Raw genomic sequence first — 16354 nt, forward strand, 5'->3', positions numbered from 1 at the left:
TTCTATGATTTTGTATGCTGCCAGGAACTGAAGCCCCCGAAGTTAGAGTGGTAACCATGTCAAGTTATTTCTAAAGTGATTTTTTACATTTTCATTCTTTCCATAGATTTAATCAGATTTCCATTTTCATATTAAGGGACAGATGCAGCAGGTATTTTGTAATCTCATTTTCGAACCTCAGCCCCCGCCCCCGTCATGAAACATGCAAAGCCTTTTAGTATCCTGGGCACTGGCGTGAATATCTGAGGCAGGGGATGTCTCAGTGGGGTGATATGGGTGGCTTCAGTTGTTTTTGTGGTTCAAGGCATTGCTCTGAGGAAATATTAAGAGTCCTCTCTGGAGAAGGCATGCAGTCCGAGATCCACCATGCACAGTGTGGATTATGGTACCCTGGGAACTGCGTTGAAGTAAATAGCTGAGTTGACAGGAAGTACCTACTACCCGGGAGTCATCATCGGGCGGGTGCTGTGAGTTCTGGGATAGCTTAGCTATGCCCCTGGGCTGGAGGCAGGAGCTCAACACAATGAGAGTTGCAGGACAAGACAGAGTTGTTTCCTTAGCTGAAGCGTGGCGAAGGCTGCTGGCTCACCTGAGGTTCCTGTCTCTGGATCTGACTCGGTGATTCCACATCTCCAGCTTCAGCCTTCCCTGTTACCTGTTTTAACTTTGTGATGGACTTTTCTGTTTTATCAGTATGCTGTCTCTAGGAGCTGTTATAATGCTTGGTGCCTCGTGGGAAACAGCGCGTTAACAAACAGGATGTATTTAGAAAGACAGGACTCTGTCTTCCTACAGGCACTGATGTTGAAACTCAGCTCTGAGTCAAAAAGCTCCTCTTGAACCCGACATAGGTGCAATTAGTTTTTTTTTTTTTCGGGGACATGGATAAACATTAATTTATTAATCCATTTTATCTATAGTTAAATTATTCAGAATTATGTAGTGGTGCACACATCCCAAGAGAATTTATAAACAGGTCTCCACTATTTTAATTAATGCTGCAATGACCATGCAGGGAAGGGAGTGAAGTGAGGAAAAGACTTCGGCTCTCTACAAGGTGCTGATTTCATTTGAGCAGGGAGGAGACCCACGCCTGGGTCATTTTTAGGTTTCCCCACCTACTGTCCTCTGTGGAGACCATGCTGATTTATGTCCCCCTGACAACGTTCATGAGCAGCTTGTCCGCAGTCCTGCCTGTCTCTGTCATCTCTCACCTAGGGTAACATCCACCTAACAGACCTGAAGTCCCGTCTCCTTGTGTGCTTTAGTGCTATTTCCTGACCATTAGAGCTCTGGATGTCTGGTTGACAGTTTTAGTCTTCCTTGGGGGAAGATGCTGATTTGTGATAAATGTTTTTGCTCAAGTTTGCTCTTGCTGCTGAGTTGTGCGAGCACCTTGTGTATTTTGGGTACGGACGCCAGTATTTTCTCAGTATCCACGTGTTGTTGCTCTACTCCGTGGATGCGTCTTCTTCAGATGCTCTTCCTCTGGCCACGCCTACATTATTTGTCTAAGTTTTTATGAAATCATTGTCAGGTCTGTTCCAGGACATCCTCCATATACTTGTTAATGACCTCGGGTCCTGTGCTTAGGTGTTTAATCCGTTTGTGCTGATTTTATGTGTACTAGAAGGTAGAAGGAAATTTCAGGTTTTTTTCAAGCATTACCTAGTTTCTCCAGCACCATTTTTCAAAGGGACTTCTCCTACCCTTTGTGTATTTCCGAATCTTTCATCCATCAAAAGCTGGCCAAGTGTCTAGGCCTGGGTTTGCTCCTCAGCTGAGTCAGGTGAAACCTTCACCTCTGTCTCAAAGATCTCAAATCAGAAGACAGGTGAAAGAATAAAGTCCTCTTGGCTGCAAAATAATTCTAGTGGGAAATATAACCAATGTAGTTAGGGGGTAAAAGTGTTAGAAGAATTCATAATTGAAAATGCGTGGCATAGAATTTGTACTAGTGAAGTAAGGATCTTTAAGAGATAATATGGGGCAAAATGATTTGGGTGGTTTCGGAGAATTTTGAACTAAAGCTTAATAATAGATGCTTTTATTGAAAATTATTAAATTACAATGGAAATTTTATATTTTATTTCTAATCATTCTTTAGTTAAGTATCAGGGAATTTCTTTCCTATTATCTAACAAAGAAAGCAATAATGGCTAGCAGTTTAAGAGCTTTTGGGGAGGGTCTGCCAAGCATTTATCACAGGGTGGTAATTTCTGTATTAAATATCTGGGAAGTTCTATGCTAGCTCCATTTTCTGGTCAATTTTCAGATAATTGATATCTACATATATGAAAAAACTGGAAAGCATTTTATATAGAAAAAGGTAAAGCAAAAAAATGTAATGCAGTCAAAAGTTTAAATCATTCAAAGTGCCACCCTTGGTACGCACGCACACACACACTCACACACACACACACACACACACACACACACACACAAACAATATTTGAATGTGATCCCATTTTACAGTGAAAAATATGTGGGAATTAATTTTACCATAATCTTCTTGAAGTATGTGAAATAGGATTTTTATTCCAGAAAATTGTTGGTTTGGTAAAAGCTCTTGTGAAGAATCAAAGAATTTATAGCCAAATATATGGTCATGTGCAAGTTCCAAACTATTTGCTTTCCTTATTAATAAAATAAGAAATAGTGACAGCTTCCCTAATAATCTCCAGTAGGTTTAAAAATATATTAAACAGCTCAGCATATCTGGAAGGCTTTCTGAGAATATGAAACATTATAATAGAAAGCATAATTGTTTCAAGCAATGCTCAAAACTACTTTAGAACAGGTACATAATTTTGCAATATATGTTCAATTTTTATTTTTAAATAAAGATAAAGTTTTAAGTTTAAAAAAGTTCACTACTTTAACAGACAGATTTCAGTGCTTCTCACTCTATAACTGGCAGCTGTCACTCAAAAGACATTCTGTCCTCCGGAACTAACATCTTAGCTCACTCTTCTCTTTACAGGTAACTTTTAGATATAATCTTTCAAAGAACTTATACTTACTTGATATTACTATCACTTAGGATCATTAATAACCTACTATCAGCCATTGAGAAAACACTATGAATCAGAATTGAGAACTAATTAATTTTATAAAAATTCCTAATCATGGACTCAAGAAAAAAAATGGAGACAAGTGATCATTTCTCACGTTGACCATGATCTTGACCTCATATTTGCTTGCCTTCACTCTCATGGCAATTGGTAGAGACTACAAGGTGTGGCTTAAAATAGCGTCAGTGTTGGCAATGCCTGACTTTGTTCACATAGCTAGTTGTGCCTACTCATACACGAGGCACTCTTCTCTTTCCGTGATAATCAACACAGTGTTCACACACATTTGAACACACCCAGTTTTACCTAAATGAAGTAATTGGGTGCCAGGCAGGCATGATGGTTTCTGCTTGTCATCCTAGCATCTGGTGGGCAGAGGTAAGAGAATTGGCCCTGAGTTCAAAACTAGCTAGGGATTACATAGTTATTTCCATGTTACTCTAGCCTGACATGAGACCTTGTGTCAAAACAACAGCACGCGCATGCGCGGCGCGCACACACACACACACACAGAACCCAAACTCTAAGCAACAAAAAGGTTCATGTTCTTTTGAGAGATGTGTGCAAATTTTTGTTTGGAGAAAAAACAAAACTACTGGGTGAGTGCTGACCTCTACGGGAGGCAGAGTTCGCCCTGGTTTAAACATTGTCTTTGTAGGTTCTCTGCTCCACTGGAAATTTCCCCCTCCTTTTCCTCAGTAGCTTTCTGCATTCCCATCAGCACTTTTGCCATCCTTACTTTGTGGTTACTGTGCTTCTGATAGAGACTGGTTGATGTCAGCCCTGAGTTGACAAGATATTGCTTCATCTTTGTTGTAATTTGACATGGATTTAATGCATATTATAGTGTGGCTTTACAAGAAGGTAACAATTCAGTTTAGAAAATTGAGTCGACCGTTAGATAATAACAGCTAAGTCAAAGCTGTGGGACTCTGAGGAGGAAGTTCTTGTGTCGAGGTTCTCGGTTTTCCACCACCTGAGGGTGACTGTGCCTCAGTAACGATGGCAACAATATGCACACCCTGGGAAAGTAAGAACACACTCATGAAAGGAGCCATGAACGGGAGGAGCCATTGACCATATAATAGTTCAGTTTCTGTTAGATCTAATGGCCATCTGGCTACAGCACAATGACACTTGCCCAGAACGACATGAAGTACAGGTATTATCATAGCGCTGGTTTGGGAAGACAATTTGCAGCCTTGCGTGGGTTAATTCTCTATCCTGAAATACCATCTTCTCCCTGCTCACTGCTGCTCCCACATGAACCACGTGAACTCATAAAGCCCAAGAGGCCTTTTGGTGATGGGGGTAAGGAGGAAGAGGGGAATTAAAAATAAAAAGTGACAGGCAGAGGTGAAAAAAACAGCAGTCTTCCCAGTGGATCGCTTCACTGAGCCGGAGTTCTTCAATGTAATAATTCTACTCACGCAGAACAGCCAAGCGCATGCTCACGCTGTTTCTGGGGCTTGGTGGGGACAGTTTTGTCGAGGGGTGGGTGCAGGAGGACGGGATGTAGGCAAGCCTGTGTCATGTCTGCTGTCGCCCTGCCGGAGCTAGCAGTCACTGCAGGACAAAAGTATTTGTAGTCACCGGATGACTTTGCAGCCGGCTTCAATAGCATCGCTCTCCCTTTCTTTCTTTCCTTCTTTTTTTTTTTTTTTAACTTTTTTTTTGTTGTTGGCAGCCAAACTCTTAGTAGAACCATCTGTCTTTCTATTAGTATTTTTGAGGCCTGTTTTGAAGCCACTTTGCTTGGCAAAGTCACTTTCATCCTTGGAAACAATTTAAAAAAAAAAAAGTTCGGTGGCTTTTTGCCGAAGAAGAATACTATGAAAAAAAAAAAACCACATGGCTGTTCATTTTTGTTCTCAAAGACATGGCTACTTTGCCTTTGTCTTAATCAGATGGAATGGAGGGGGTGTGGCTCCTGTATGTGTCTGGGATGAGGCGGGCAGGGACTGCAGCTCTAGCCCTGTGTCTGTCCCTTTATCCCTCGGTGAGCTTGTCCTCAGTGATCTTTGTAGATCAGATGGAAGATAAGCAGACCTTTATTTTTTAAATATCCTTTTCTATAGATCATTGCACTGAGTTCGATGAACTGAGTCACGAGCATGTTTTTCTACAAAGTCAAGAAGCTCGGGACTATTACTGTCTTAAGAATCCTACGCCTCCTCGTGCTGTGGAGGGAAAGACAGCTGTGCCTCTTGCTCCTTCGGTCTGGGTAGTTCCACACTACCTACCTAATCCCCTCTTGTGATCTCATTTGGAAATCACATTCTTCATTTTCCCCCCGCACTGCTGTGCACATCCCAAGAGTCGCTGTGCTTCCCGCGGAAGGTGATGGGCTTTGGCAAAGGTGAACGAATCCCCAAGTGGTGTGCTTAAACAGTATGGCCCTCATGGGACCAAACCCAGAAGACATGCCTGGAGACCTGGAGACTTTATACTTTACCACTAATTTCGTCTTCACTGGGGCGGGTGTACTAGGAACTCATCCACTCTGAGAACCAGGGCAGCCCAAGGCCTCACAAGTCCTGTGCTTGCAGCTCAGGAGCTCCCTCCAATTCTCGATCCCTGAGTTTTTTCCATTTGGCTAAGGCCTTTCCCCCTCTTTTTTGTTCTCAATCCAAACCCCACTTTGGTATCCTTATGATAATCCATTGCTGAATTTTCCCCCACTCTCTCCTCTCTAGCCTGACGAACTTTGAGTCACATCTTCTATGCTGCAGCCTCGGTGCTTTCTAAGGAAAACTACAGAAACATGAACTCTGAAGGCATGAGGCTTCCTGTGGCCTCATCTGGGACCCTCACTGTTTTGCTGTTAGTTATTGTAATTACCCTTGACTTATCTTCTCTTTTGCTTCTCGCAGTGGACACCCCAAAACTGCCTTTCCTCACTGGGTCAGCATCTCTCATCTTCCATATGGGGCCTTGCCATCACCGCTGAGGGAGTGATTTCTGTCAGGCCCGATGATGCTCACCCCTCTGTCTACCCACCTACAACAAGGGCCCATCACCCTCATTCTCACCTCCTATTTTAAAGTAGAATACAACGTTCTTGCTCAGAATGGAAAGCTTCTCCCTTTGTCTTAGCTTCTGGCCCACTCAGATTGCCACCCAGCAAAACCTCTTGCCCGTGTGTGTGAAACCCTTCACCACAATATTTTTTTAGTATCTTTTGGAAAGATAATATGCTCAGAAGTCTGCAGGGAGATGCCGCTCCTTGCCGCCATCCACAGCACTTGGCCTGTTCTGTAGCAGCATATCCAGTGTGTCGCCTCCTTTCCCCTGCCTGTCTCTTGGTGTCCAGCCTTCCGACAATGCTCCAGCCCCTTCTACTAGAATTGACAGCTTCAGTGCATCTCTCAAAGAACAATCCTAAGACGCATGTTTCTCCTCTCTCATGATATTCTTTCAGCTACACTTTTCTCCTGCCTTTGACTCCCCCATCTTGGAGTGGCCTTGGATCCCAAGTCACCACACTCTCCATTGTCTTTATCCAACTCCAAGCCGACCTCCCAGTTCAAACCAGAAGCTCTGTAATCTCCACACTCAGCCCTGGGCTTCTTCCCACCCTCTGGAATGGCTTTTCCAATGGAACAGCATTGAGACAGCGCACAGCACATTCATCGATACTGCTGTAACCTTCCCTTGAATCCTTTCACTTTGGCTTTTTCTTAGTTGTTTGCGATCACCTTAAAGAGAGTGAGATGCTCTTGATGTCATCTTTGGTTCCGTTCTTCACCAGGGTGCCTTGCTGATTTTTCCTAAATATTTCTTGACACATTCTCCTGGTGCACACCTACTAGGGATTAACCCTTCCATGTCTGTCACCCTGTTCCGGTGTATCAGCTTTGTATGGGTGCTCTCGGAACCCCTCATGTTTTCCGCACAGTGCTTTGTCTGCCTTACTGAACCAATCACTCACAATTCCTCAGGGCCTGCCGGGGTTGGGGGTGGGGTAAGTATTGAACCCGCTGCACCTCAGGCAGATTCCTCACCTCTAGTCTCCCTCTTCTTCCGAGGCCACTGGCGTTGTCCCCCTCATGTAGATTTCCACATCACTGTTGTTCTGCTCATGATTCCCCTTCTACTTAGAAGGCTTTTCACACAAATCCCTGCAAATGCTGGGCTCACAGTGTTTCTTTACCCAGCACCTTTCTGTCTAGCAGCTACTTCAGGAAGCTTCTCAGTGGACTTCTAGCAGGGTCACATTCTCCTCTCTGCTTCCGGCTCCAGCATCTCTCCCCTCTGCTCCCACAGGGCCCTCCACACGTTTCTGTTGCTGACGAATGGCTCTGAGTTCTAATCATCTCTTTGTGCTACCCAGCTCAGAGCAGATGTGAGTTTATCTCCTAATCCTTAGCCACCCAGAAGTGATTATTATGCCTAGCATGTGTTAATTGGATGAAAAAATGAGAAAAAATGAATTCATAGAATAAACGGGAAGCAGATACATAATTATGAGCATCTACTTAGGATGGAAACAAAAAGTTATGCAATAGGCTATATTAAATATGAAATACTAAAGTGAATAATTGATAGAATCTTTTTCTTTATAAATGTGTCAACATAGTTAATTGGTAGGTCACAAATTTTAGAGGGTAGGAATATATACAACATCTTCTGGTGGAAGAATACAAGGTGTTAAGACATGAAATACATTGTGAAGTTTTAAAATCAGGATGTAGCTGTGTAAATTTGTTGTGACATATTCTAACTTGTGAATAACATGCCCCCTATTAAAAAAAAGGCTAAAATTTTTGACAAAAGTAGTTTCTTGAAACTTAATTAAAAATGTCACACATTTTAAAACTTAATTAAGAGTTTAGAAAGAATTTCATACATTAAATAAGAAACTGTATTTATTAGTGATAAAAATTTGGAAATATTCAAAAGTAGCAAATACAGATGATAGATTTCCAACTGTATGACTAGTTTGTTTTAGACTGGGTCCAAACAGCCTGGCATCCTCTTATGTGATGTGCTCCTCATTTCAAAGTGGATGCTAAATTTTAGCAAAGGTGAATTTAGTGGTGACTAACCCATAGAACAGGCATGACACCTCACTCCATAAGAACCATCCTCACAGAACTTCTTCAGTACCAGTTAGTGGACACTGCACCATTCCCTCGAGGTGGCTTGAACTTCCCCCAGGCCGCTATATCAAGTCTGTGAAGCCCAGGTTTCCCACTCTCGCGCGTACCTTTGTCTGTCCTTTTTCTTTAACGTTTGTTGCCAATGTCTGTTGAGCACCGTATCTCATGTCTAGCAGAAACTTGTCCAACGCATCCATCTTTCCCACAATGCATACTGTGAGCTTCTTGCACGTGGAAACAAGCTTCAGCAACTTAAACCAGTCTTGGAAACATTTCAAACAAATAAATTACCAGGAAAACTTTTTCCTGCTTCTCACACGTTGTGAATGGCCACAGAGGTACCACTGCTGTTGATTTGGGGATACGAGCAATTTTCATCAGATAGGCAAACTTTCAAGTGAGGAATCTGTGAGTTGTAGAGATAAAGTGTGTTCAGAAACGAGTGCTTTAGTTTCATGAATGGATTCAGCACACATTTGGGTTGCACATATTTTACAGGAGCCTCATTGGGAGTTTAAACGTGCCATCCTCTCCAGTCTGTCTATGATGTTCTAAAGAAAACGCACTGTTGAAACCATGAAATTGGGTTGGTATTTTTAGTTTAATCCCTCTTTTTGTTCTGTTGGCCTCTGCCTCCCCTTAATCCACATTTCTTACTGTGCGGCAGACAAAGTCATGGATAAAGACTTTTAGCTAGCATAGCCTTTTTTAGAATACAGTGCTGCGAACAACTTCTTTGGCCAAGGCGGTCTGATCTCCGTGTCTCCGTGATGACTGATTCTCAGCTCACCCTGAGATTCGCCCTCTCTTTAAACTATGCTCATTCTCATTTGTCATTATTAAAATATTTAGGCACTAAAAAATTAACTTATAACAAAATGTACTCAGTAGTATCCATAATAAAATAAAATTTAAAATAAATTTATTAAATAAAGATGTAATAAAAGTCCCATGTATTCTACTTTATTTTTTATACTATTATAACTTTTACCAAATGAAATAGACTGCATTATTGAACAAAATTCTCACTCATAGTTATCTAATAGTAAAGCAGCCAATTAAGTAATGCCTTTAGGAAAAAAGATCCCTATATAAAAACATTGTGCTTTTAGGTTTTTTGTTTTTGTGTTTCCCGGTTTTTTTTTTATTTTTAATTTAAGAAAATGTATGCCAAGTTTCATGATAAACACCTGTAACCCAAGTACTCAGGGAGAAGAGGCAGGGTGGACCTGTGTTTGAGACCAGCTGGAAGCATAGAAAAGCCATATTTCCAAACCCACAGAGAGAAATGAACTTTGGAACCCACGGAGAAGCCACTAGAGTGAAGGGAACAGCGGTAAGCCTGATGCCCATCAAGATATCAAAGCAGTTCCCACGTTGATTCCGTATTCTAAAAACCTGAAGCAAAGACGGAAAACTCCAGATAATGCCTGCAAAAGAGAACAGTGGTACTAGAAAAACCAGCTCTTAGTGTGTTAACAAAACACTGCACAAAGATAAAGTAGTTACGGCCGGATGATGGAGCCTGATTGGCTGACTGCAACCTGAGGGCTGAATGGGAACCTGACATTTCTATGTTGCTTTCCTCCTTCAAAGATGCAACATAGGAAACCATAGTCAAATTCTCCAAGTAAGGACGCAAAGCTGCTGGAATGTTCTCTGCTATACTACTCGGATAAATTGGATTCCTCTCTGGTCAATAGATAAGCTGGATCTCCATAGCCCTTTTGTGGACTTGTGTGACTAGAACATAGCAGGTGCTGCAGTGGGGGACTCCCAGTCCATCCAGCCAGTCGACTTAGGAGTTAGTTCTGCATAGAAGAGCTTCAACTGTTGGGCTAAAACAATACAATGAGAAAAAAGTTGAGTCTTCTTTTCTAAATAAACTCATAGTTCACAGGGGAAACTCAATACTATTAAACATCATTCAATACAGGTAGTGTCCTGTTAGCTTTTTAGGCATTAGCGTAATAAATTATAAGAAGCAATAGTTGATTCTGTTCTACAGAGCAGAAGCATTAGGAAGTGCCTGATAACCAAAAACATTATGTGATTCTCAAAATCGTATGAAGAATGAGTACAACCTTGCCACAAGGAAAGAAAGAATGGAAATGATTGGTAAGGGGAAACAGGAGAGAATGCTACTGAAGACATTCTGGTATGGACAAGCAGAGAGGAAACCTGTGAACATGTCCTCAGGATGTATTGGGTCAGGGACAAAGGGTGTGATGGAAGGTGACAGAAACATCTGGAGACAGAGCTAGAGATAGGAAAATCCCTACTGAAAGCCTTGGCCGTTTGTCACCAGATGAAAGCAAGCCATCCAAAGTTTATAAGCAGGAGGGACAAATGCAGCGCAGATTTGAGCCTCGGGAGGATAAACATGCCAGGCAAATGGAATTAGATATCTGAGAACCACTTAGAAGGCATTTTATGAGGAGTATAACTTAGTGCCTTGGCGCTGGGACCTGAAATAATCTCCCTTCCCACTGCTGACACGACTAAAGGTACTCTGGATGAGCCCCGCGGAGCTGTGGACAGTGACAGCATTTGTGAGAACAGCCCTGGCTGGGGTCGAGAAGCATCTGAACTCCTGGCATCCAGGATACCGTGACTGGAGGCTGCTCAGGAGCTCAAGTCTTTCTAGGGCTATGTGGTGAGATCTGATCTCCAAACGGTTTTCTTAAGCCTGAGTACAGGCTGTCACCATCAGGGTTCTTTGAGGAAGGCCGTGGGCTGATCTTCAACCCTTGAGACTGGCCAGGCTTTCTTGAAGCTTGTCACCCGACTCTAGTACTGAGAAGTCTGATGGTTCATGCAGGCCTGGGCATCATTTTCCTCATGTCATAACAATCTGAAATGTGGCTGTTCATCATAACCTTGATGTATGTTTAATACGAAGTTTCTTTTCTTCATTTTAAATGTTCTTATTAGATTTATGATACATGTTGTAACCTAGGCTGCCTTAGAAATGAAATGTGTGAGGTAAAATGAAAGATAAGATGTGTTGAGTGATGTGGGAGAGGCTGTCGAGTGACTGGTCACAGCCCATACCTGGTGTGACTGGTCAGTTGTCTTCTCATCTGCCTCCTTGTAGCATGCGGAACTAAGCCACGCTGTTTGCCTTGAATCTAGTCTACAGTCCCTACATTTGCACAGATGGCTTACTCTAACCTTTGCGTCTTGATTCCATGTTGTTTCCACAAGTGCTTCCCTCCTTCCATTGTGTCCTAAAAAGGGACCACGATTGTCCAAACCTTCCTTCCACTTTTGCTTTGACGTCGTAGGTTTCCTTATCCCAGTCCCTCCCGTTCTAGTGCTGTGAGAGGTTTAGAACCATTTGGCAAAAGGCACAGTTCGCCACTGACAGCCATGGCTGAAATAGGACTCCCTTAGCCACCCTCTCCTACATTCTTTCCTTCTATCCCTCTCTCTGCCTCATCCATCACCCTCCCGTCCTCCCTTTGTTTCCTCCTCTTATTCCTCCCTCATTCCCTGACCCTTCATATGAACCAAACAAAGTCTTGTAAGTAGCCCAGAGGTTTGTTGTGGCGGATGAAACATAGGCGACATCAAAGGTGGACTTTCTGATTATTTCTTTCATTTGTGAGATTATAATTACATCACTTCCCTGTTCCCTTTCCTCCTACCAACCCTCCCATGTACGCTGCCCTTTCCCTCTTTCAAAGTCATGCCCTCTTTTCTCACTAGTTGTTGTAGGCATATGTATGTGTGTATACACATGTATTCCTAAACTCTACCTGCTCAGTCTGTACACTGTTTCATGTGTGTGTGTGTGTGTGTGTGTGTGTGTGTGTGTGTGTGTGTGTGCGTGTGTGTGCTTTCAGGGCTGACTACGTGGTACTGGGTACCTGCGGGGGGCCATCCTGACCAGCAGGAATGAACGCCACCAAAAACGAGAATTCCTTCTCTGGTCACATCTTTATTTGGAGCATTCCCTTGAGGAAAATTGGGGGAAGGGAAGATAGAGCAGGGACGAGAGAAAGCTTAGAGAGAGAGCGTTGGGCCCCGAGGCAGCTGCTTTTAAACGGTGGAGCGGCTTGAACGCTGTCCTGATTGGTTAATGCCATTCTGCTGTTTTGAGCATGTGCAGGCAAGGGTGCTCAGCCCCACGTGGCTACCTCCAAACTGCAGGACCACCTGTGCCTCCAGGTGGCTCCCAACAGGTACCAGTTGGTATACTCTTCCTTGGGGAAGACTGTTTCTTCCACTTTTCTGCGTCCCTTCATTGCCTTTACTATTCTAATTAATTCCATGTGGATTTCATATCATTTATTTGGATTATATTCACACCTCCTCCTAAGTCCTCTGAAATCTGCTCCCCATCTCTAAACACACCCCAGTTTTGTGTCTTTAAGTCTCATTTGTGCTGCCACATACCACATGACTACGGGGAGGTGCCGAGTCTTACTGAAACTTGATGTGCCATGTTTTGCTGATATCCATGGTGGGCCTGCCCTTTCCTGAACAGAAATGGGAGGAGAAGTGGATTAGAGGACAGGGACAGAGGGATAAGAAAGAAAGGAAGGAAGGAAGAAAGGAAGGAAGGAAGGAAGGAAGGAAGGAAGGAAGGAAGGAAGGAAGGAAGGAAGAAAGGAAGGAAGGAAGAAAGAAAGATCGTAAGAGGAAGGAGACAGGGGGGATAGGAATTCGGTATCTTGTAGATGCGACAGGATCTCTGCACTTCTGAACTCACAAACTTGTAGTAGCAGAGTGTCCGTGTATGAGACCCAAACAAGATGACCCCAGTTGGCGTTAGAGCGTGGATGGTCAGGTGACTCAAAGCCCCCCACCGCTTAGGACCTTCCCACTGGTTATGGCTTCGTGGGGAGGAAAAGGGGGTTTCCTTCTACAGAGTGACCAGAGGTGGGCTTTCGAAGGGAAACGTGATGAAAATCCCCAGAAACTCAAGATCCCGAGATGGTGAACAGCAGTGAGAAGCAGGCTGAGACACGAGGCAGAGATCCTGAGAGCTTGGTTTTCCCGATGAGCCAATCCCGACTGCCAAGCTCAGTTCCGTGCACACAGCTGGTAGTTATTAAATATTTTCTAAGACACTGAATTAGTTAGTGTGTGGAAGAGCTAGTGAAGAATACTGTGAGCCATGTGACTTTTAACGCAATCTTGAATCAGTAACCATATGCCCAGTGGCAGAACCTGACCGACGCTTACATTTTCCAGGAAGACCTTGCTTAAATCTTTCATTGGAAAAAAAAACAATAGCACTAGATATTTTAGTTAGTAACTTAACATTAGATAGTAACATGACATAGTTGTAGAGATGATTAAACTGTACTATGATTTTCAAATAATCTTAATTTAGTAGGGGTGTGTGTGTATGTATGTGTGTGTGCATGTGAGCTCGTGTGCATGCATGTGTGTATGCACGCACGCACGTGTCTGCTGGCCTCTGCCTCCCCAGGATATAAGGCCACATGAATCTGCTGCTTATTGTCACATGAGGTCCAGGATCAGATTCAGGTCCCTTTCTAGGGAGTCTGGCACCTCACCGATGAACCACCGCCTCCTCTGGTGATTCCGTTCTAAGAGTCTGTTAACTCATGAGAATTTCCAATGATGAGAGGGCATCAGCAACCTAAAATCCATTTGAGAGGTGACACTAAAGGAAATGCCATCTAGTTAGGGAGGGGTGTGGTCACTTGCACTATAAGGATCTTCATATTCCCGTGGGACTGGATTTTAGTCTGGCTCTCATGAACTCTGTAGCCACATGAAGCTCACGGCCTCTGGGTGGGAACTGCATCTCCTCTAAAGAAAAGGTAAATGAGCAGGGGTGTCCCCCCACCCCGTTGTTTTTCCAAGTCTACTCATAAAATCGTGAAATTTCAGTATTTGTAAAAAATTTATAAAAATGACCTCCAAGTAATAGTCATTCATAACTAAGATACGGACTTGGCTTTGGTTTTATAAGATAGAATTCGGGGCTGAGGAGGTGGCTCAGTTGGAAACAGTGCTAGAGGAGCATGCATGACCACCGGAGTTCAGATCCCCAGGTGAGGGTTTGTCTCTAATCCCAGCATTGTGACGGCACACACAGGAGAATTCCTGGAGCTCCCTGACCAGCAGCCAAGCCAATTGGGGAGCCCCGAGATCAGCGAGAGAGGCTGCCTCAGCAAATAAGGCGGACAGTAACTCAGGAAGACATCTGACATTGGCCCTGACCTCTGTGTATTCCTGTCCTCATGTGTGCACACATGCAGCACACACACAGAATTAACATGCAAACGTGTGACTTATACATGAAGGTTTCCATCTATTCTGTGTATATGTTGTGTGTGTGTGTGTGTGTGTGTGTGCGGGCGGGGGGGAATCCTTAACCATTATGTCAATCCTGTAAGACAGGAGTGTGGCATTTTCACTGATGGACTTCATGCCAGATTTAGTCACTGACAAATTTATGTGTCAGTAATTGATTCTTTTACCTTTACCTTCAGTATATATTTTTTGCACATAGTGATTGTTTCATAAAGATATTTTCTTCCAGGGGGATTATTTATTTTGATCATAATCATCCCCATGCTCTCCCTTTACTCACTTGCTCTCCCATTAAAATCCTTATTTACCCAAGATATCTCACTCTGATTTCATATCAATATAGACATACATACATACACACACACACACACACACACACACACACACATGTTTGTGTAGATGGATGGATAGCTAGATAGCTAGATAGCTAGCTAGCTAGCTAGCTAGATAGATAGATATGTAGACAGCGGGAATTATTTTATCTATCTATATAAAACCTAGAATCCACAAATAAAATAAAACATGTACTGTTTGTCTTTCTGAGTATGGCTTTTCTCAGTTAACATGATGCTCTCCAGTTTGTGTTCCTTTCCCAAAGGACATATGACCCACTGTGTGTACGTCATGCTCTTTTTGATTCATTAGTTTATGGACAGATGTCTAGGGTAATCTCAGGCCTTGGCGACGGTGACTTGTGCTGTGGCAAGTGTGGGTAACAAGCGTCCCTGTGGTAGGCTGCCTGGGCGTTTTTCAGATGCTTGTGCAGAAGGATACCTGGGTCACATGGAAGTTCTGTTGCTAGCATTTTGAGGACCCCCCACCCCCAATACTGACTGAATGGACCAAGTAACTCTTGAGACTCGCGAGCATTTGCTGTCTGTTTCCTTAGGGCTGTTTGCTTTCTTGCTCACAGCCATTCTGACAAGGCTGAGGTGCAGCCTGGACTATGATTTTCTTTTTCCATGCAGTGAGGGGTGGGGTGAAGCACGGGACACTCTGGCTTCTTTTCTTTGATTCACTCTCTCACGTTCAGCAGGTTCAAGGTCAGCTGCCGCCATTGATGATCCCCGTGTTCCCTCCTGACCAGCGGACCCTTGCTGCAGCTGCCCAACAAGGATTCCTCCTTCCTCCTGGCTTCAGTTACAAGGCTGGGTGTAGTAAGTACTGCTGCGCTCCTAACTCCAGAGTGGGGGGATAGTGTGGCTTTCGTTTGGACCCCTTAATGCCATTCGCACACCAGCAGCACAACAGCAAGGGGGGAGCTCATTCATTTAGCATGCTTATTTTAGCGATAAAACACAATGACGTGATGGAGCAGGAAGGGTTTTTTTTCATATCTGTAAGTGCACATCCCATTCCTGGGCTCCCAAAACCAGTATTCATTCTTTACACCTCGCTTTTATGCCTTCTATTCTCTGTATATTGCTAAAATATGAATATAATTTGGGGGTTCATATTTTAAGAAATGCTTTCCTATAGTTTTTCATCGTACAATAAATTCACTCTGACATCCACATAGAATGTGGGACCTATGTGTCTGCCACATAGTAACAGCCGGAGAGGATGGGGTGTCGAATGGTCCTCACAGACTTGTGTGTTTGTGCGGTGTGTCCCTCTGCAGTAGTGTTGGTGTTTGAGAAGCTGTGGGACCTGTAAGGTGCAGAGACCTTCTGAACAATGTGAATCATAGGAGGTGGCCCTCCAGGGTCCCCACCTCAGCTCCCATTTTCTCATCGACTGCTGACTGTGAACTTCCGACAAGCCAGCCTCTCGCTCCTGTCTCTATCAGATAGTTGGCAGGGACCCGCCCTTCTGCCCTTCCATGTTGTATACTTTGTCCAGCAGCAGGGATATAACCAACACTCAGCAACCCCTCCAAGC

At 43.6% G+C, this 16354-nt stretch overlaps 1 protein-coding gene across 6 annotated transcripts in view; it reads left to right on the top strand.

Moving 5' to 3' along the window:
• The window catches only part of Sox5 (SRY-box transcription factor 5), a 982978-nt gene that overhangs the window by 842505 nt on the left and 124119 nt on the right, over positions 1–16354 (top strand). For 4 of the 6 annotated variants that reach the window (XM_048432629.3, XM_048432630.3, XM_048432628.3 and 1 more), the window contains one exon: positions 15507–15630. In XM_048432629.3, coding sequence (XP_048288586.1) covers positions 15507–15630 — 124 coding nt within the window. The remainder of the gene's footprint in view (positions 1–15506; positions 15631–16354) is intronic. The other 2 variants (XM_085687340.2, XM_087903969.1) reach the window with 1 other exon arrangement.

The sequence above is a fragment of the Myodes glareolus genome, chromosome 3, assembly GCF_982192425.1.
Source record: "Myodes glareolus chromosome 3, mMyoGla1.1, whole genome shotgun sequence".
NCBI classification, from domain to species: domain Eukaryota; kingdom Metazoa; phylum Chordata; class Mammalia; order Rodentia; family Cricetidae; genus Myodes; species Myodes glareolus.